We start from the raw sequence: 22,763 nt of genomic DNA, 5'->3' as shown, positions 1-22,763 counted from the left end.
AGGAGATATATATTCAAACCTTGATTGCATTTTGAACACCAATGATGTCTTCAAATTCAACAAAAGCATAGCAAACACCAATATCCTGCACATCAGCATGAGCAATGACCACATATTAGTTTCCTCCAAGTCCAAGGTGAAAGGATACATACAAGAGGGAAACAAAAAAGAACAAACCTTTCAGTTTCTAATGGTCACATCAGCAAGCTTGAGTTTACCAAATATCTTAAATTCCTCCTCAATTTCAAAAGCAGACACAGTAAATGGCAAGTTTCTCACATAAACCGACTTTACATCACCTGAGAACATTCAGATATAAAAAAATAATAATCAGGGAGTAGTATCCAATGCTACCACACATGTAAGTAAAGATAAAAGCTACATAAATGCAATTATGGCTGTGGTGGCCAAATAAATAAGATTATGTGGACACTCGTAAGCTATCCGATTAAAGAAAGATTCGTGCATAAATCAGCCATAAAGCAGTCTAGCCCATGCGTAAACCATAATGTAAAGGATGGTTGAATACAAGTCGGCCTATGCCAGGTCCATTAGTGAAGGGTCGTAGCCGAGTACGACCAAGTTAGAGGGCCGTTAGAGCCGTATACCTCATGGGTTGTATGGAAGGCCCATGGACGAGGTCAAGGCCTAGGAGGAGGAAGTGGGCCCCTAGAGGGTCCTTGGGGAGTATTATAAAAGGAGGAGCCATAATCAAGAGAAAGGGGAGAATAACTTGTAAAAGAAGGAAAAGATCAAGAAAGACACCATAAGGTTGAGAGAAGAGAGATGATCAAGGCAGTCTGTTTGGACGAGAGAGTATTTCTAAACCCATTTCACTACAATTGGCGCCATCTGTGGGAATACTCAAGCGCGTTCATGGTAGATGTAACAGATGATCCTCTGCTCGTTGCTGACGATGTTACACAAAGAACCATGCTTGGTCCAGAGAATATCATTGCATGAAGAGCCCTGAATTTTGACCCAGTGGCTCAATCCTCGCCTTCACCATCGATGCAGGAAACCATGCAGACGATCATGGATCAAGTAAAACGAAATGAACAACGTTTGAAAGATATGGTTGTTGATAACAAATGTTTACGTAAACAGTTAGCTCTGAGTTAGCCAAATCTCAATAAACCGCAACGCATCATGAGCGGAGCTAGTTGCCAGAACATAAAAAGGATAATCAATGACATCGGTATCGAAAATACGATAGCAGCAACACCTCTGACTCATCAGCTCAAGAATCTAGAAAAAAAGGGCATGTTGGCATGTCCAGCTCATCTGAGAGGAGTCCATATGTGCGACATAGGCGAGGAAAAGGAGATGATAGCTCAGATGAAGAAGACAGACATAATCATTTCGTACAACGAATCGCAAGGGTCGTCTTGCCTAAAAAGTTCAAAGCACCGACGTTTACGTTGTATGATGGTAAATCAGATCCTACGGATCACATTCGCCATTACAAGCAAGCAATGACGTTGCATACTGATGATGAAGCACTTATGTGTCGCATGTTTCCAAGCAGCTTGGGACCGTTGGCCATCAGGTGGTATTATAAACTCAAGTCGACCTCGGTGAAAAGTGTTTAGCAACTCCAAAAGTCCTTCCGGGCAAGATTTATCACCAATGAGGTCCAGCCTAAGCAAGCCGACTCACTCTGGGCAATGCAAATCATGCCGAAAGAGATCCTCCATGAATATTCAGCGTGCTATTGAGAATGTTTCAACCTGATTGACAATGCCTGCAATGATTCCATGGCCATCACTGCCTTCAAGATGGGCTTACACCTTGATAGTCTGCTCAAGAGCTCGTTGACTAGACAACCTCCCAAAATAGTTTGGGCCTTAATGAAGAAGGTTAAAGAGCATTGCAAGATGAAGGATGATGCCCTCCATGTCAAAGCAGGTTAAAAGGTCATGGAAACGGTGGCACCTACCTTGGTACAATCGATAAGTGTAGCACCACTAGAAAGGAGCTCTGAGCCACGAGGCAGGCTGAAACGAGAAAGTTGTCGAGCTCTACGCCAATCGAGGAAACAATATTCATGCCGATCGAGCGAGCAATATCAAGTGGAAAACAGACGCCTTAGGCGGGCCGACAAGAAGTAAACTGAGTTGACTGAGCCAATTAGCAAGATCCTTCCCAAAGTCCAACATCTACCATTCTTTAAATGGCTAGCCAAGATGATTGGACCCCCTGACACAAGACGAAGGGATCGACGATGTGAATACCACAAGGATCAAGGGTATGAAACCAACAGATGCTATGCCTTGAAAGAGCATCTTGAGGAACTGGTGCAGGATGACCGACTAGTTCAATACCTTCCTCGCAAAGGCAACCCACCAAATACGGTGGCCCTGTGCTCAGACTCACCCCCACTTGGTGTGATTCATATGATATATAGTCTTCCACTGCTGAACAACATCCATATGATTCAGTTACAACCATGCTCGTCCAAGCCATCCACATCAACCAAATGGCCTCATTAGACTGGCAAGATTAGTTTTGACGACACAAATCTGGAGGGGGGTGATCTTTCCTTACAATGATGCCTTTGTCATCGAGTTACGAGTAAACAGATTTGCTGTCGAATGCGTTCTGATTGATCAGGGGAGCACATCGGAGATAATGTACTATAAGACGTTTCTCAAGCTCGACTTCAAAGATTTGGACCTACTATCGGCGACATACCCCTTATTCGGCTTCAACACCAATCCTGAATATCCTTTAGGCACGGTCATAGTTGTAGTGCGTGCAGGCAGCAGGACACTTGATGTGGAATTTCTGATTGTTAAGCTTCCATCACCGTACAATATAATCATGGGGAGAACTTGGCTGCACGCAATACAAGCATACCAAACACGTATCACTAGCTACTCCGCTTCCCAACGTAACACAACATTGAGCAGATTTGAGGTTCTTAAAAGTTGGCAAAGGAATACTACCTTACTGCTTCAGTAAAAAAGCAAAGGGAGATGGAAGTAAACTCAATCGAAATTTTGGACCGAGAAAGCCTCGAGAATGTTGGAAAACTTCCCACCGATAAGGCAACTGAGGATCTTGATCAGATTAGAATCGCGGATGAACCAGATAAATTCTTCTTGATCAGCACTTGTCTTAATGCCAGTGAGCGCCAAGAGTTGATTTTATTCTTACTCGGCAATATTAATGTATTTGCCTGGACGCCTTATGAGATGCCGGGATTGGACCCCAGTGTGGCACAACACCGTTTGAATGTAGACCCCAAAGCTAAACCTGTCATTTAGAAGAGCTGTCGATCGGTAGCCGAGCGTACTTCGGCCATTGTTGTAGAAGTTGACAAGCTTCTGGAGGCCGGAGCAATCTGCGAAGTGAATTACCCTACTTGGCTGTCCAATACCGTTGTTGTGAAGAAGAAAAATAGATCCTGGCATGTCTGTGTGGACTTCACGGACTTCAATAAGGCCTGTCCTAATGACTGTTTCCCTCTTCCTAGAATCGACCAACTAATGGATGCAACTGCTCATCATCAACGTATGAGCTTCTTGGATGCATATAGGGGTTATCACCAAATAGCCATGCATTCAAAGGACCAGGAAAAAATGGCATTCCTCACCCTGAGGGAAACTTATTGTTATAAAGTCATGCCCTTCGGCTTGAAGAATGTCGGGGCAAATTATCGAAGGCTTGTCATCACCATGTTTAAGAAGCAACTCGGTTGTACCATGGAAGTATATATCGACGACATGGTGGTAAAATCTAAAGAAAAGCATGCTTACTTAGCTGACTTAACCACTACCTTTGTCATTCTCCGAAAGTACAGGATGAAACTCAACGCCTCGAAGTGTGCGTTCGTTATCAGATCTGGCACATTCCTTGCTTATATTGTGAATCATCATGGAATAGAGGCCAATCCGAAGAAAATTATGGCAATCATAGAACTTGGCTCACCTCATTCGGCCAAAGAAGTGCAGAAGTTAATGGGGATGGCCGCAACTCTCGACAGATTCATCAATCGTTCTTCGGATCGTTGTCGACCATTTTTTCACACTTCGGCAGGAAAAAGCATTTCATTGGACCCCCCGTATGTCAGACCGCCCTAGATGGATTAAAAGCTTATATCCGTTCAATACAACTCTTAACAACTCCATTATCGAGCGACCCACTCATCTTGTATCTTGCGATATCAGATCGGGCAGTCAGTGTTGTGTTGTTAAAGGAAGAGCTAGGCGAGTAACGGCCCATTTTCTATGTTAGCAAGGAAATGGTGGATGCCGAAACATGGTACCTACCGTTGGAAAAGTTGATTTTGGCCCTTATGGTGGCCGCTAGAAAATTAATGCACTATTTCCAAGCCCATACAATAAATGTGCTGACGGACTACCCTCTTCAAACAGTACTTCGCAGTGCGGAGTCATCAGGGAGCGTCTCCAAATAGGCATTAGAACTTGGCTGTAGGACATCCAATTCCCTCCCAGGATAACTATCAAAGGGCAGGTTTTGTCCAACTTCGTTGTCGAGTTTACAGGATGTCATGCCGACTTTGAACAAGAGCAGCCAGTCCTCCGACCCCAACAGGAGTGGTGAATGCATGTCGCGGATATTTGGCAGATGTACTGCGATGGTTCATCTAACCCACATGACAGTGGGGCAGGAGTAGTGATCATGACCTATGAGCGCGCAATAATTGAGTAAGCAGTCAAACTAGGTTTCGATGCATCTAATAACGAGGCCGAGTATGAAGCTTTGCTAATCGGCCTTCGTAACGCGCTTCACCTTGGTGCCAAGTGATTACAGGTCTTCTACGATTCAAAGTTGGTCATCAATTAATTGAAGGGAGAGTATACGGCTAAGAACAACCGAATGGCAGCTTATATGAAGACGGCAAATTCATTGCTCGTGAAGTTCGACCACCACGAGCTGAATCAGATAACCCGTGACCAAAATACCCACGTGGATGCTCTCACTTGCTTGGCTTTTGCCATCAATTTGGAAGTTAAGCGAACCATTGAGATGGGATTCGTCTCCAAGCCGAGTATTAGCCTCCCGGACTCTGTTAGTATCAATGTCATTAGTTTGGGGCCGAATTGGATGGATCCCGTCACTGCATTTTTATCCTCAGAATAGTTGCCAACAGATAAGAAAGAGGCCCATAAGCTACAAAACAAAGCCCTAGATACTATTTGGATCCCCACGGACAACTTTACAAAAAGTCTCTCTCAGGGCCGTATTTGAAATGTGTTCATCCAAAATAGAGTGGAGGATTTTTTGGTTAAAATATACGAAGGCAATTGCGATGCCCATTTTGGAGGACATTCATTGGCCCATCGAGCCATAACCCAGGGGTATTATTGGCCCACCATGCGAACTGATGCAGAGAACTACGTAAGGAAATGTGAACAATGCCAGAAGTTCTCTCTCTTTACTCATCTGCTTGCTGAAGAATTGAATTCCGTCACTAGTCCTTGACCTTTTGCTCAATGGAGCCTGGACATCGTCGGTCCACTACCAAGAGCTCCGAGAATTAAACAGTTCTTGATTGTTGCAACGGATTACTTCACAAAATAGATCGCGGCGAAACCGTTGGCACACATCCGAGACATAGATGTCAAACGCTTTGTATGGAAGAACATTATAACCCGATTCGGCATATCGCAAGCACTTATATCAAACAACGACACCTAATTTGATTGTGGTGTCTATCATGAACTATGTGACACATATGGTGTACGGTTGTACTTCTCCTCATCAGCTTATCCGCAAAGCAACGGCCAAGCTGAGGCCTCTAACAAAATGATCCTGGATGGAATCAAGAAACAGTTAGAAAAAGCCAAGGGCAAGTGGGTCAAAGAGCTGCCCAGTGTATTGTGGGCTCATCGTACTACTCCATGGCGACTTACCGGTGAAACACCATTCGCCTTGTGCTTTGGGACAGAAACTATTATTCCTCTTGAAATTGGCCTGCCTACTATAAGATCAAAAGCCTTTAAAATAGGACAAAATGATATGATGTTGGCCTTAGATCTAAATTTGACTGAAGAACTTCGTGATCAAAGCTCTTGTGCATATGGCATGGTACCAGCAGGAGCTCGCCAAATCATATAATCAGCATGTGCAGTTGTGCCGTTACACCCCAGAGGAGTTGGTTCTCAAGAAAGTGCTTATTGCACCAAAAATCCGACAGAGGGCAAACTGGCCTCCAACTGGAACGACCCTTACCAGGTTGACTCGATTGCTAGGGCAGGGGCATATCGACTCTCAGACATAACTAGCAAAAAACTTCCCCGACCATGGAATGTGATCCACTTACGCAAATTTTATCATTAAATGACATGTAAACTGTCTTTGTTTTTTGTTATGTAGTAATCACATGTTTTTCTTCTCTTTCCATGAATGTATCTATACTGTTCATCAATGATTCCTCATGGCTTTTATTTGCTTGGATCTTATTCAAATTATTGAATCCTCAATGCATTGACCGTATGCACCTCCGAATTGACCATTGCTAAAAAGCCTTTGAATTCATAGCGCCACTTGTGCTTGAGCATAACTGGCCATTGCTAAAAGACTTCGAATTTGGAGCGCCCCTCGTGCTTGGCACGATCGGTCGAACAAACCTTTGAATTCGGAGCTCCCTTTGTGCTTGAGCACAATTGGCCATTGCTAAAAGACTCTGAATTCAGAGTGCCCCTCGTGCTCAGCATGATCGGCCGAACAAGCCTTCGAATTCAGAGCGCCTTTTGTGCTTGAACACAATTGGCCATTGCTAAAAGACTTGGAATTTGGAGTGCCCCTCATGCTCAGCACAATCGGCCAAACAAGCCTCCGAATTCGAAGTGCCTTTTGTGCTTGAGCACAATTGGCCATTGCTAAAAGACTCTAAATTCGGAGTGCCCCTAATGCTCAGCATGATCGGCCGAACAAGCCTTTGAAATCGGAGCGCCCTATGTGCTTGAGCATAATTGGCCCTTTGTATTCAGCGGAGTGCCATTTGTGTTTGTATTTGGTGGAGTGCCATTCGAGTTTGTATACAACGATGAGGATTGTCAAAATTCCAAAGATTTCATATATGAATTACATAAAGTGGTCTTGCAAGTGGCAAACATCATTTTGCACAAGAAAACAAACAAAATAAGAACTAAAGTAAATTGCAAAGAGTTTATTATAACAACGGCGATATTTATTACAAATCCATTCAATTACTCTCTCTTCAGACTCTCCCAGAAGTAACCTCGGCCTCCCCTTGGTCCACCTCTTTTTCGTCATCCATTTTCTCGGCGTCATAGGCCTCGAATGGAAATTTATAGTTTTGGTATAGGGGTGACACTAAGTCAATACCTACAGCCTGAAGAGATTTAATCCATCCGTGTTTGAAACCACGGTTCTCACATCAACAAACATCATCGACCAGCCTCTCCCTGGTCTTCTTGATGCTGATTTTTCGTCCGTCAAAAAAGCCTTCCTCATAAGCCCGAGATCGTATAGCTCTTTGGTGAAAATGGTGGCCATGTCCCGATCGGCTATAGCATGATCAATTAGCTGCTGGTTCACTTTATTGGTAACGGTCGTAATCGCCAATCCCACGGGCTACTTCTCGGCGGCCTTGGCTCTACGCACTTCGCTCTCAGCCTTCTCTACATGGCGTTCCAATTCCCAAATTTGTCCATCTTTTTGTGCAATCTCTTTTTGAGCGGCACGAAGACGCATATCAGTCTCGTATGCACAATAAAGTCCTTTGATTGACCCATGGACACCATCTCTAAAAACTTCATAGTCGCCGCACCCGATCATAGATTGCTGCACTTCGGCTAGAAATATTTACCGAGTAAAATCAATCGCCATGTTTGGATCATGGATAATCGAGTCTGCTTCAGTCATGGGTTTGTTTCCAATGAAGACAACAAAACTTAGAGGGCGTGGCGGTCTACTCGGCTCATGTCGCATAGACGCCTGTGCACTTGCAGCCTTGGTGTTACCTTTTTACTGTGCCCCGCCTTTAGGCGATTTCTCCACCTCACCCTCCTTGGGGACCTACTTTGACGACATGCTGAACGACGTCTCTCCCACTCCTCTGATGCTACAGTACTCACTCAGGCAGCTTCGCCACCAGCTCCACGATTCATTTCTGCGTCCAGCTCTGCCAAACTTTTTTCCCTCGTCTTTACTGTTGAAAAATAACTTGCTAGACATATGCTTACACTGTTCGCTGTGCAATTCTTTCGCCTCTTTCACTCTGTTCACTGCTCACTTTGTGGTTGGATAACCCCTTTTATGGGCTGCATAATGTCTATTTAATGATGCCCCCTTCATTAATTACAAAGTGTAGTGCTTACGATACGCCTGCCGCCGCCGTCACCGCCTCTATTCGGCGGTGGGATTATATTATCGGGCAAGGGCAGATATGTGAATCTATTTGGCTTATTCATATATGGCCGAATCATATATCTGCCCCAATTGACTTGAGGTAATTTTGCTTGTATTCAGTGGTGACACTATATGTTCAATTGGGGCAAGGGCAGATATGTGAATCTATTCAACTTATCCATATTTCGCCAAGTTGTATATCTGTCCCAACTTACCAGAGGTAATTTTGTTTGTATTCGGCGGTGACACTATATGTTCAACTAGGGCAAGGGCAGATATGTGAATCTATTCGGCTTATCCATATTTCGCCAAATTGCTCCACTACCCCACTTGACCATTGAACTTTTGCCTTGAGCTTTCATTATTTATTGTGGTGATTTTGCGTTTATTCGGTACAATTCGTTATATAATGCCGTGATTTTGCATTTATTCGGAATTTTTTATTATCTAATGCTTGTTATCCACATGGCATTTTCATTATTTAAATGCTGCGACATGTACTTGGCCGAATTGACCACTGAAGTTGGCTAATGCTAGGAATTTTCATTAACTCATTATCAGAACATGCATTTTTTATTTATAAACTATACACGACCATGCGTCACTTTATCAATGAAAACGGCCTTCATACAAAAATCAACTTATCAAAGCGATTACAAGTGTTAGAAAAGCAACAAACATAAACAAAGCTAAATATCCTTGAACTCCTCTGGGTCCGACTGTAGGGGCTCAACCTATGGAATCCGCTGATCAAGAGTCACTTTGGCAGCTGCCAGAGCTTTGAGCCAACCATGCTTGGAGCCTCAATTTTCAAACTTTAGTGCTTCATTTGCATATAGCTCTTTGGCTGCTAGCTCTTCGGCCTCAAATGCTTTGGCTGCATCGGCCTCAGTGCGTTCTTGTGCCTTCTTCGACTCCTTAAGGTCAGCCTTTAATTTTGCATTCTCTTCTTTGCCCTTTCTTCGGTGGCTTGCCAAAGTAGATCGGCGTGCTTTGCCTTCTCCTGTTCGACAGCAGCCCTTACCCGCTCTTCTTCTGTTCTCTTGGATTCAGCCTCCGCCTTCATTGTCACCCTATCAAATCGGCCATTGCAGTTGCGGCCTTGCTTCTCTCATCCTCAAGTTAGCCTTTAATCACGCTGAGTTTCTCCACGATATCGTAGTGACGACGGCCGATTTCTGTTATCCTTCCGCCGCCTAACAAACATGATATAGCAAAGTAACATTAGTCGGTATAAAAATGGCATAAAAAAAAGATTGATCCATCTCAAGTACATTCTACTTACCAATATAGCTGATTGAGCCGCCAAGGCAATTGAGACGACGTCCATCTTGGCACAGAACGCGACTTTGTTTGCCGGAAGAGAAAGCGTCGACGCTACACTTAAAGCCACACCGGGATCTTTGATGGCCGACCCACTGGTCAGAATTGGCGTACTCTTCATCCTTAGCTAGATGATGAATGGCTCGGCTGAATCCACAGAGAACGCCTCCATCTTTTGCCATTTATCAACCAGTTCTTCTGATGATTTGGTAAGAGTCTCGGCAAGGCGTTTTTCGCCCCCGTGATCAGTTTGATCAGAGCCTGATTTTTTCGTTTGTTGTCGATTCGGAACTTCATTGGCCACAATCAATTCACGAGCTATTTCTGGAACAGCCGCTGGAGGGGGAGTTTCTAGGTCCCCTCCAATACTATTGGCTCTTCTCCTAGCAACCATCTTCTTGGCATTTCTTCTTCTGGCAAACTGGGCAAGTGATTCTCCGCCCATCTTTTTAGACTCGGTCCTAAGAAAATCTTCTAATTCGTTGAAGATGTCATCCTCTGGGGAAGCAATAGCTACTCGATCAGAAGTAGAGGGCTGGTCGTTACCCTAAGGGTTGAGTTGCTCGAAAGCCAACTCAATTTCCCTGTTTAGTTCTTGTTCTTCCAAACGGCACCCTGGTCCAACGTCTTCGGCGTCTGAACCCTTTTCTTCTAAACGGCCCTCTGGTCCAGCCTCTTCGGCATTTGAACCCTCAAGGCCAATATCCATTAAGCTCTTGAAGCTGGGGAATATGAGTGCCATAAGTTGTTGTTCTCCCCTCGACACAAGAATATGGTCTACAGCCGAAAATGTTGAGTAGGTTGGGTCGTATTTTAACAAAATGTGAGCAACGCGCCCCTATCCTTGAAGATTTGCAGGCCCTTTGTAGTTAAGGATCGTCTTTACTTGATTAAGAATGGCTTCGTCTGCCAACATGAGGCCTCTCTTTAAGTTGTTACTTGCACACAACAAAACTAGTCATCATATAGAATTTTAGCGCCGAATAAATCATTTAACCAAGAGAATTATATTCAACCACTTGGCTCGCCTTTCCGTTTTGACACAGGGTCTAGGCGATCTTCTCCCTCGTTGAATTCCCAATTGCCTCGGACAGCGACATAACATCGTCAACTCTTTTGCCAAAGTTGGCAAGCATATATAGTCACCAATTGGTGATCTATGTCCTTGGCTCTAAGAAAATAATGGCCCTAACAACTAGTTGATTTCGCCATGACATAGCTGTGCCGAATAGCTGGGATTCCTAGGTTGAGCCCAAGTAAGCGGTTCAGTTCTAATAAACTCATGATTATATGGTAAAAGTTCACATTAGGTTGAGAGGGAATTACACCCCAGTAACACAGAACAATCTTGAGGAAAGGATGTAGGGGGAAACGAACTCCGCATTCAACAATTGACAGAAGAGGAAAGAAGATGGTGTTTGCATCAGACCTCTCCATGTTAACCACATTATCTGTAACAAGGGATAGATGGACGTCGTCTGGGATTGAAAAGTGATGATGGAAGGCGGCGACTCGCTCCTCAAAGAGGAGAGCTTTCAAATGAGTCGCCATTCAAGACAGAATAGAAGATATACTAATAAAAACACACAAAGGGATTGGAATGAGAACAAAAGAGGAAGAGAGAGAGGGACTTACAGGTCAGAGCGAAAGAGCAATAGATGGAAGAGTTAAAATCGCATTAAAAGGTGTGCGTGCGCCAAAGAGCCAAGATTCAAAACATACGGAGGGACAGTTTTCAAATCACATTAAATGAGTGTCAAATACGAAGAGGCGAGAAGCAATGATGATTTCATATCGCATCTGTTCTCACGTCTTAGTACTAAAAGGTGTGCGTGCGCCGTATTTTCGACTTTCAAGATTTGTTAATCTATAAGCCAAAAAGTATATATGAAAACCAACCACGCTGAATAATAGATGTTAATCAGATGTTCGGGGTGCAATTGTGGTGGCCAAATAAATGAGATTATGTAGAGACGCGTAAGGTCTCTGATTGAAGAAAGGGCCATGCATAAATCAGCCATAAAACGGTCCGGCCCATGCGTAAACCATAATGAAAAGGATGGCCGAATACAAGTCGGCCCATGCCAAGTCCATCAGTGAAGGGCTGTAGCTGAGTACGACCAAGTTAGAAGGCCGTCAGAGCCATATACCTCATGGGCTGTTGTAGACACCCCATTTTTGACCGTCCTCAAGACTTGGACGTCACCGTTTGAACACCCGGTGATCATCCATGTTTGTGTTCGTTTGGAGTTCCCGGAGGTCTCGGCTACGCGCCTTGCCTCATGATCTCCGAACTCGACTGTTTAGTGTCTGGTTTTGCACCAAACACTTGCATTTTGCCTTGGAGGGGCAGGGAATGCCTTGTGAGGCATCCCCACACACCACCAGCAGTAGCTAGAGGCCACCGGCTGGTTTTTGCTGCCACCGGCAATGTATATTGCCGGTTGGCTCTATTTAGTGCCAGTCGGCACTCTTTTTTGCCAAAATGGCATTTTTGGCCGGCCGACTACTGTGCATCTGCTTTTGCAGATATTTTAAGACAGCTGTCTTGCTTTTGGCTCCCCTCCATACACGTGTATGGAGGGATCTCTCTCTTTAGAAGCTTGTCTTGTAAGCTTTACAAGACAATAAGCTCTATAAGAGAGAGCTTTGTCTCTTGGCTTGAGGGGTTAGACACTTGAGATATTTTGGAGAGCTTAGTCAGCCATTTTTTAGGGTTTGGAGTTCTAGGGTTAGAAACCTTACACCTTCTATCTCTATATCTCCCTCTTGTGTGTGTTAAAGTGTGTTAGTGTCTTACTTTTGCACATAAACACCTAGTGTTTCACCTTCCTTTGGCTACTGAGGTTCTAAGGGTTTGTTTTGGAGGTTTTGGAGCTAGATTCAAGCCAAGGAGGGCTGCTGGAGCACCATTATTAAAGAGGTCTTCAAGGGTAAGAATCTTCCCCCTTTTTACCCCATTTTTGCATCTTGTTTTAGCCTATCTTAAAGTCGTTTTTGAGCTTAGTGTTTAATACAAGAAAGTTCTGTTTTTTAGCTCTCTTGATTGTTCATTAAGAGTGTTTTTTGGTTTGGAGGTGTTTGATCCCTCTTAGGCCTTGAAAGGCCCCATTTTGAGCCATTTTGGGTGAGTTTCGAGACTTTGGTGTTTGGGCCTCTTCACCACTGAAATCTTGAGGGATTTCAGTGGTAAAGATGGTGCCTTGAAGTCTCCAAAAGGGGAGGGTCACCCCCTCTCCTTGTTGTCCTTGAAATGGACCATTTTTGGCCTCTTGAGGGAGCATCATTTTAAAGTGTGTATTGACCATGTCTTGGCTACTTTCCATGCTTAATATGTTGTAATATACCTCTGTTTTGTGTTGGTTTTGGTACACCATGCATGCTTAGCATACCTACCATGTAATGCCATGTTGTTGCCTTAATATGCCTTAGGTTGTTAGCCTTTGTTAGAGCATGTTTTAGGCTTAGTCTTGTGAAGGTTTTGTGCATATTTTGCCATGTTTTAGGTCTGTCCATAGTTGTTTGGGTCGGATTTGGCATGCTTAGTATAGCCCCTTTGCATTCCGGCTTGTTGGCCTTAAGTATGTGAATGTATAGCATGGCATTTTTGTGTTGATTTGGTGATTTGGAATCATTCATCATGTCATTTCAGTCCCATTTGCATGACTATATGTTTGCCTTGGATGTATCTTTAATGCTTTGAAAGCTTATATAACATACTCCATGTTTTGACCATTGCGCATGCCTTTGAATTTGAGCCACCTAGATGCCATCTAGGGAGCCCCTTTGCATGATCTAGGTCTGCCTTGAACCTATTTTAAGTCCTCTTAGCCTTGTTAGGCTTGGTTGGCTTGGTCATGGTTCAAGCCCCCTTTGATTTGTTTCAAGTACTTGGGCCATTTAGTGCATGTTTAGCTTGATTTGTTGCTTGGTTTGGCACCATGTTTTAACATGATTTTCAGAGCTTATGTTGCATGCTAATTGTCCATGTTTACACCCTCTTGAATGTGTTTGAGAGTTGTCCCATTTGTGCCTAAGCATTGGCCCTTTAACATGTGCATGTGTGTATGTGTATTTTGGTCCCTTGTTTTGGTAATTTTAGCCACTGTTTTGGGCCTATTTAGAGCTGCCCAAATCATGTTTAGGACCAACTTTTCATTGGTTTGCATTGCCTCATGTTTGCTTGTATGCTTGCATAAGTGTCTTGCCATGCCATGTTGCATCCTTAGCTTGCATGCCTAGGTTGCATTGCATCTTGCATGCATGCCTTGTTCCTTGACTTGATGATAGGAATTGGGCCTTGGTTTGTTTGTTTGGTTTGCATTTCATTTGACATGAAAATTGCATACTTGATTCTTTGGGCCATCATGCATGGAAATGCGTGATTAGTGGTCCGAGAATCGAGACACATGCCCCTTTGAGTCATTACCTTGATAAGGGACATGATTGGTGCATATATGCCTTGAATTGTGCTGCCATGCTTTGCCTTGCCCTCTGTTGCTGTCATTTGCAGATTCTGCAGGAATACTCTGCCAACCGGCAGTGTCAAGTGCCGACCGGCAATCATTCCTCTGCCGATAGCTTTATTTTGTGCCGGTGACCGCATGCCACTGCCGGTGGCAATTCCATTCAGCCGGTGGTGATTTCCAATATTCAAGGAAGCAGTACTGAGGTTTTGACAACCTCCAGAGGAGTGAAGGAAGGAAAACAGAGGCAGCCTATGTATGGCGGTGCATTTCCGAGCGGGACCGAGCATGCATTGCATCTGGCTCTCCTCCCGAGGCGGTTTACTGCTTTTCCTAGCTTAACTAGTTTGTTAGCTGATTAGGAAATTTGTAATATTTAATTAGCTTGCGTAGTTAGTTAATTTGTATTATTTATTTGGTCCCTCCGAGCGAGGGCAAATCTGTAATAAGTGTGTGTGAGTGGTGTGTATGTCTTCCAAACCTCACGTCTTTCTTCCCTTTTACTTACCTGCTTTGACGGTTAGTATTAGGGCACGTTTAAAATTAGCATACCTTATGCTATGCATGCGTGCTTTAGCATGCCTTGTTTGAGTTGGAAAAACTCGTTGAAATCCGTGTTTTAGCCTACTTGCGAGTAGCAAATTCCAAAGCGCTTTTCAAAACAAACGGATATGCAATGCTTGTTTCCAAATTAGGCAATCCAGTCTATACTTGTTTGCTGTGCGCATAACATAGTAATTCTAGTCTAATAATTGGAATAAGAATACATAAAGTTTTCAAAAATGGATATCACGATTAGTAGAGGCCGGTCTTCGGACCGGGCGAAAGGGGGTGCTCATAGCTGACCTTCCCCGATCGTACCCAAGCTCCAGAGCCGAGACAACTCCGGTGATGACGGACATGTGGCCTTCGGCACCGAGTCAGGGTTTCCTAAATTTCCCCATTAAAAAATATTTAGGTGGCGACTCTGTAATCTGGCAAAGCAGTCCATGTTTGGCGCTTCTTTTCAAAAAAATCTGTTTTTCAAAACGATTTGCCGGATTTGGACTCTTTGGTTCAAGATTAAGAACCGTGACAAAATCGGGAGTCCGAACTGTAGCGAAGGCCCCCCTACGGGGGCGCGTCCACAGCTGTATGGAAGGCCCAAGGACGAGGTCAACGCCCAGGAGGAGGAAGTGGGCCCCTAGAGGGTCCCTGGGGAGCATTATAAAAGAAAGAGCCATAATAAAGAGAAAGGGGAGAATAACCAGTAAATGAAGAAAAAGATTAGGAAAGACACCATAAAGTTGAGAGAAGAGAGAAGATCAAGGCGGTCTGTTTGGATGAGAGAGTATTTCTAAACCCATTTCACCACAATGGCCTTTTTGAGGAAAAAGGGAAAACAAAAATTCATTGCAGAACAAGCTCAATAGACGTTTTTATCAACTAAAACATCTAATTCCAATAGGATTCTTGGACACATTTAACAGAAACATGGTGTAAGATACAGGTAACACACGAAAGGAATGTCGACCTTCATCCTCCACAACTGAAACCTCCTCTGCAGCCTCAGCCCTGGAACTTTCTATAGCAATTGATGATGCTACAGACTGCTGAGCAGGCAATTCTGGTACTTGATTCCATTCTGAAGCGGGAGGTGTGGACTTGTTAAAAGAGGCCCAAGGAGGTGCAGATGTTGCCGATTGTCCTTTAGCAACCTGCAACTTCCAATGATAATCAAGCAAAATGTCAGTTGCTGAGTAATATCAATCACTATACGTAATGAATACTAACACAATTAATTTATGATCAGAAATTTTACAAAAACTCATGGAGTTGGTAATCCAAAAAAAGGTAACAGAACTCCATGGGAATCATGATAAAGGAAAAATGTCACTGGCACTTGAGTGGAGAAATGAAAATAGGAAAAGAGGAAGAACATATGAGAGGGAGATGTAGGTGACCTGTTAGTTGAATCAGAATAAAAATAAAAATTGTGCAAGGGATAATTCTAGTTACTATTCTACAACATGGTTCTGTGCAAAAGAAGGTTTTGGGGAAAGGGGAATGTGGCGTCATTCTCTTTTTGCTTTCTGATTGCAATTAGCTTATCATTGAAGCGGTAGGTTATAACTTTATTTTTTCAGCAAGGGTAAGAACCTTTTTTTTTATATAGGGCATGAGCTAAATAATACATATGATGGAAGTATAAATGCGCTTTTGGGGCTCCCCGATAGGTTCCTCAGAAGGAGCAGCAGGTGATCTGGTACGGGGCTCATTGAACTTTGAAGTGTACCATTAGACTTTGGAAAATTGTCTTCAAGGATGCTTTCAGCCTCAGGCGTGTGCTGCAGCTGTTGATCTGAGAAACTGTAATTGTCAACTAAACCATTTTCTTTAATATCTGCAGGAGCCACAAACTCCATGGCCTGTGTTTCTCCACCCAGCATGTAATTGGATGCTGCAAAAGCCATTATTGCTTTTACCAAAAATTTAAGAAACAAAGAATAACTTTGTAGTAAGTATGTGAAAAAGAATGAATAACAAAATAGATTTGCAAAATTGAAGGCAGTCATTCTATAACTAAATTAAATTACATAGAATCACATAGCACAGTTGGTTATGTTATATTATAATTCAACCATTCACCACTTATTTTTTCCTTGTTTTTGGCAGGGCACTTCTATAGTCTTGTGTGATTAAGTTGCGACCTCATTCCATTTTCAGTTACTTAGCCCCAAGAAAAATAAAATTGTGTGCATTCAAGTAAATCCAATTTTTTAACCGATCAACAATCTCGCAATAAAATATATCCAAAGGAATTTTATGAACACATTAGAAAATAATTAAATTGCTTTCTTCCAAAAGATGACTGGAAAATTAAGATTTTCATTCCTAGTGAGACAAATCCTCTCAAGATTATAGAGGTGCAGGTAATTGTGGCAATTCTCTAGAAATACAGGCTCAAACATAATACCTGGTTCTCCAATAGTAGCTGAAGCATTTAGTTTGGAATCAAGATTGCTCTGGGCTAAATAGGCAACTGGATGGTGGTGAAGAGGTTCATCGTCAATAAAGTGAAAGATATCATTGAGAACGAAGAACCCTTTCTCTTATGGCGCAAGGAAGAAAGTCTGCACAAATTTCCTCCTGCCACTAAAATCTTTAGTAACACCTCCATTCCAAGATTCAAGGAAATGCGTTGTCTTGATTTCTACTCCAGTGCAATTGAGAGACATAACAAGTGTATGGATTTTCTGCCAGAAAGAACGACAGAAGAGTGAACCCAAAATGTTTATTACTTGTTACCACTAAAACCAGAAGAATTGAAAAATGCTATTGAAATATGAAAGTCGAACATGCAAGAAGATGCAACCAAGAGTTGGAAGAAAGCATTTACGAAACTAGACAAAGTAACGAAATTATGGGGCATATTACTCTTGTGAAGAAGTGAAATTGCTACAAGGCATATATTTGAGCTTATATTTAAGCTTTCACTGACTACATAATAATATATTAACTACAGTAACTTAGCATCATTAGGCAATTATAAAACTTGATTAGATATTGGAATCATTACCACAAAAGTTTTTGCAGATGTCTTACTTGGACAAGCACATAACAATGAAGATAATTTGGAAGATAACCTGACGTCGGCAAGCTACCTGGACACCTTCTTGAAGTAAACTAAGATAGATCTTATTCTATGCCTGCAACTTCGTAAGTGAGAGTCCAATTTTGTATTCACTACAAGTCTTTTTTGCTGCATGTAGCTAGCATGGACAGGCCATTATTATCTGATCAAGATGAATGTCTTTGCAATTATTAATTAATGTAGCATACGCAAAGTGAGAGACGATTGAGCTCACATACCAGAGCTGTGTTACATGGATGCTTCTACTTTCCCCAGTTTACCGGTTATACACTTGGTTATGTGGGATATGTCTCCAAAACCCATACCCAATTTAGACAGTTAAATTCTCTAATTTTATATGATGTTTGAAAAAGAATATGCTCAGATTTCTTAGTAAAAAAATATGTTTATCATCTCATACGAATGAGATATAAATTCCATATCTTCCCTACATTCCATTTAATTTGAAGTACATTCCTAAATAATTTACATCTTATCCAATGTTGTGAATACCATAAAGATCATTGTACCATTTTTTTATTGGTACATACCGGTGCATTCCAACATACCGTTTTGAATTGATCATATATTATATATATTGTAATTATTTATTTTTACTTAGATGCATATATTTTTGCTTCTAAAAAAATTAATTGAGATGGCCATATTTTCTTACTAAATATATCTTGTTTATTATTTGATGTAGTAAATTTACAACTATTAATACAATGGTCCTACATGAACATTATTAACATCTATGGTAAGTGGTAAACAAATATGAGAAACAAATATGGTAAAAGTAAGTGTTACTTAATCATTTATATAAAGAAAAAATAAAAAAAAAAAACAAAAGAAAACAATAAACGAGGAAAAGAGTTGGCAGCTAAGAAGCACGAACACAAAACCAGTATTGTTCTGTATAGAAATTGAAAAGAAGCTGGTACGGTCAAAAAATGTCAGGATTGTCGAGATCGACAGACCAACATTTTAAACAAAATGAAATAGAAGGTCAAGTGTTCCATATTTTTGTTGAAACAGTACACCTCAAGTTGTACCAGCCGGAGAAGGAAACTGTTGCTAGAAAGAAAGATTGACATGGCTGTGTTCCAAGAAACAAAAAAAAATCAAGCCTAACCAATTTGGTGGTGAAAAGTATCTGGCCTAGGGATAGACTTGAGTTCATGAATATGGATACTGAAGGGTTGGCTGGTGGTCTACTTTGTATCTGGGACCCTGGCATCTTCGAGGTTACAGAGTGCTGTTGCAACAGAAATTTTATTCTCCTATCAGGTAAGCTTTACAACTCCTTTGAATGCGTAATTGTGAATATTCATGCTCCCAATGACATCATAAGGAGAAAGAACTTCTGGGAGTCTCTGTTAAATATGAAAGCTTATTTCTCCAAGCCTTGGTGTCTTGGAGGTGATTTCAATGAGATCAGGAATATAGGGAAAATAGTAGGTGTATCACTCAGGGATAGGGGCATGATGGAGTTCAATAATTTCACAGACAGATGTGAGGTAGTAGATTTGTCAATGCTAGGCAAAAACTACACCTGGTGCAATGCCTTTGATGGAAATAAGTGGAGCAAAATAGATAGGTTTCTGCTTAGCCCTAAATGGTCGGAAAGATTTAAATTCAATCAGTGGGGTCTCCCTAGAATTACATCTGATCACTGTCCTATTGTGCTCATGGAGGATGCTAGGGATTGGGGGCCTAAACACTTTAAGTTCTTGAATGCTTGGATGTTTCATTTGAATTTTGAAACTTTTGTGGAGCAAATTTAGAGGGATTCACAATTCTCAGGGTTAGCTGGTTTCATTCTATAGAGGAAATTGCATACCCTCAAGTTGGCTTTAAAAAAAATGGAGTAGAGAGGTATATGGTAATGTTTCAACTAAACTACAAGATACTGAATATAAGCACCATCAGTATGATCTGAAAGTTGAATCTAGACCTTTGGAGGAGGAAGAACTGAAGCATCAAAGAGAGAAAAGAAATGAAATGTAGATGTTGAGCAGGAAGTTGGAATGTGAATGGCTTCAAAAGTCTAGGCAAGATTGGAATTTGAAAGGAGATAGGAACACAAGATTCTTTCATGTCAGGGCTACTAGTAGGCAAGATAGAAATATTCTCAACTCCACCGCAGTGGGGGATGTTATATTTGAGGAGCCAGATCAAGTCAAAAATGAAATGTGGTCACACTTTTCAAACAACTTCTCTGAAGCTTGGAAGAATCCACCAGTACTTGTTGGAGATTTCAACAGTGTAAGATTTAGTGAATACTTTCATATGCTTGAAGCAAAGTTCACTGAAGAAGAAATCTAGGCAGCAGTAATCGATTGCAATGGGAACAAAGCTCCTAGGCCAGATGGATTCAACCTGATGTTTTTTCAAATATACTGGAAGATGCTTAAGGAGGAGGTGCTTAACTTTATGAAGGATTTCCATATCAGTGGCAGATTAGTAACAAGTTTGAACAGTATTTTCATCACCCTAATTCCAAAGAAGGAGAAAGCTGTTACTTTAAATGAGTTTAGACTGATAAGTCTAGTTGGTTCTGTGTACAAAATACTCTCCAAGGTCCTTGCATCCAGACTTAAAAAATTTATGCACATGGTTATTGGAGACTCTTAGTCAGCTTTCCTGGGAGGTAGAAATATTCTGGATGGACTATTGGTTGCAAATGAAGTTGTAGATGGCTGGCATAAATTTAAAAAATTAGGGCTGATGTTCAAGCTAGACTTTGAAAAGGCTTTTGACTCTATCAATTGGGATTTCCTTTTCTCAATGTTAGCAAACTTTAGGTTTGGATCCAAATGGATTTCATGGATCAAGGATCTACTGCAAGAATTTCAATACTTGTTAATGGTTCTCCAAGGAGTTTAATCCTCAAAAAGGCCTTAGGCAAGGTGATCCCTTATCCCCATTCCTCTTTAACTTGGTTATAGAAACACTAAACATTCTTTTTCAAAGAGCTAGGGAGTTGAGTCTACTCAAAGGGGTTATCATTGGGAACAATCAAGTTCAGCTCTCCCATCTTCAATTTGCAGATGACCCTCTTCTATTCTGTGAAGCTGAGCTATCAGAAGTTCTTAGTTTGAAAAGGATTCTCAGGTGTTTTGAAGTAGCATCAGGTCTTAAAATCAACTATCATAAGAGTGTGGTTTGTAGGGTTGGTATCTCTGACAATGCTCTTGAGGAGTTTGCATCCCTGTTGAATTACAAGACTCAAAGTTTACCCCTTAAGTACCTAGAATTGCCTCTGGGTGCTAACCCAAGAAGAAAGAGGATGCGGAAGCCAGTTATTGAAAAATTCAAACTGAGGCTTGCTTGTTGGAAAAGGAGGTTCCTCTCTTTTGCAGGGAGATTGACCTTGGTGAAAGCAGTGCTGTCATGCCTACCAGTGTTTTACTTATCTCTGTTCAGGTTACCTGAAGGAATAGCTAAGGAGATAGACAAAATTAAAGCTTCATTTTTATGGGGAGGCCCAGATCTAAAGAGGAAAATCCATCTTATGAAATGGCTAGAGGTAACAAAGAGCATAAAACAAGGTAGGCTGGGCATCAAAAGAATTAAGGATGTGAATGTGTGCTTACTACTCAAGTGGTGGTGGAGGTTTGCTTCTGACCATGATTCCTTATGAAAGAAGGTCATATGTAGTAAATACAAATTTCAACGAGGGGCATGGCTTCCAAACCTCAGCATAAGCAACAACTTCTCTAAAATTTGGGGTGGCATTGTGGCAGCAGCTGATCAGCAAGAGTCCTTCTTACTGTACTATGTTGGTAACTTACAATTAAAAGTAGAGAATGGTTGTAGAATCAAGTTTTGGTATGATCACTGGTGTAGAGCTTTTTGCCTCAAAGAGGAGTTCCCTAGGCTTTTTCAATTGTCCAATGATAATGAGAGACCACTTAAGGATTTTGTAACTAACTCAACTGACAATTGGTTGCTTACCTTTAGGAGGTCTCTTTTTGAATGGGAAAAGGAAGAGCTACTCAAACTCCTTGACATCTTAGAAGCATCACCTTCTCTAAATCTGGGTGTAAAAGACAGTGCAATTTGGTTAGCATCAAAACATAGGCAGTCCTTTGTATCCATTCTATATAATCACACTAATCTTGGCTTTGGAAACATTGTTAGTTCTAGTAGTTTGGTTTGGCTCAATTACCTACCACCCAAAGTGCAATTTTTTGGTTGGCTCGTATGGAAAAATAAGGTTAAAACATCTGTGTTCTTGCAATAGATTGGTGTGTTGGATAGGTCTGCCCCTACCTCAAGTCTCTTCTGCAAAGCACATCAAGAAACAATTCATCATGTATTGATTCACTGCCCTATGGTGTGGAGGATTTGGACTGGGTTGTTACAATGGTGTGGGGCTCTTTGGGTGGGTCCTAGTTCTGTTGAGGGCCTACTGCAGTGGTGGGCATAGTACACTTGCAGGAAAAAAGAGAGGAGAATTTGGCATGCAATACCACTGGTCACTCGTTGGTCCATCTAGAAGCTCAGAAATGAGTGCCTCTTTGAAGTCTCTCAACTAAAGATACAGGTGTTGCAGGAACTCATAATCACAAGGCTCGCAATTTGGTTGAAGTCCTCTTCCAAGGAATGCCACTTCTCTATTAATGATCTCCTTTTTAACATTTCAGGTGTGAGGCATTGTCTTTGTTCATGAGGTGTTCTGATCTAATCTGGTGGTTTGATCTGATCTGATCTGAGGTATTGATAATGTTCATGGCAGCATTGGTTTGCACTGGTCTCATGCTTACATTACCCCTTTGGTGAATTGATCTGTTAGTCTTGGTATGATCTGTTGACTTGGTTGAATTGATCTGTTAGTCTACTTTGCTATGCTGATTAAAACCATGGTGTGTGAAGAAGCCTTGCTTTTGGCCTGTTTTGCTCTATTTTGATCAGATGGGGCTGCATTTGCTTTTCTTGTCTGTTTTGTTTCTTTTGCTTGCTTGTTGGTTTCTCACCAATTGGAGCTTGGAGCTTGTGTTAGCTCCAAG

General features: G+C 41.9%; 2 protein-coding genes across 2 annotated transcripts; both read left to right on the top strand.

Annotated features, from left to right (window-relative positions):
• Positions 1–18,935: 18,935 nt before the first annotated feature.
• On the top strand, positions 18,936–19,535 carry LOC145802267 (uncharacterized). Its single transcript, XM_082894947.1, has one exon. The coding sequence runs from the start codon at positions 18,936–18,938 to the stop codon at positions 19,533–19,535; it is 600 nt and encodes a 199-aa protein (XP_082751073.1).
• Positions 19,536–19,758: 223 nt separating this feature from the next.
• On the top strand, positions 19,759–22,464 carry LOC145802266 (uncharacterized). Its single transcript, XM_082894946.1, has 6 exons — positions 19,759–20,016; positions 20,158–20,331; positions 20,630–21,096; positions 21,178–21,280; positions 21,401–21,816; positions 22,401–22,464. Exons 1-6 carry the CDS (start codon positions 19,759–19,761, stop codon positions 22,462–22,464), a joined length of 1,482 nt encoding a protein of 493 aa, XP_082751072.1.
• Positions 22,465–22,763: the final 299 nt, after the last annotated feature.

This window comes from Camellia sinensis, chromosome 11 (genome assembly GCF_055761805.1).
Source record: "Camellia sinensis isolate YWXY chromosome 11, ASM5576180v1, whole genome shotgun sequence".
Taxonomy (NCBI): domain Eukaryota; kingdom Viridiplantae; phylum Streptophyta; class Magnoliopsida; order Ericales; family Theaceae; genus Camellia; species Camellia sinensis.
This window is presented reverse-complemented; position numbering and strand designations above follow the sequence as displayed.

Bases quoted from the DNA above. Each gene is read 5' to 3' on its own strand.
- LOC145802266 (XM_082894946.1), top strand. From the start codon at position 19,759: ATGTTGAGCAGGAAGTTGGAATGTGAATGGCTTCAAAAGTCTAGGCAA. The intron at 21,097-21,177 runs GTTCCTCTCTTT...ATCTCTGTTCAG, and splicing joins CTTGCTTGTTGGAAAAGGAG to GTTACCTGAAGGAATAGCTA. The intron at 21,817-22,400 runs GTTAGCATCAAA...TTAACATTTCAG, and splicing joins GTAAAAGACAGTGCAATTTG to GTGTGAGGCATTGTCTTTGT.
- LOC145802267 (XM_082894947.1), top strand. From the start codon at position 18,936: ATGGATACTGAAGGGTTGGCTGGTGGTCTACTTTGTATCTGGGACCCT.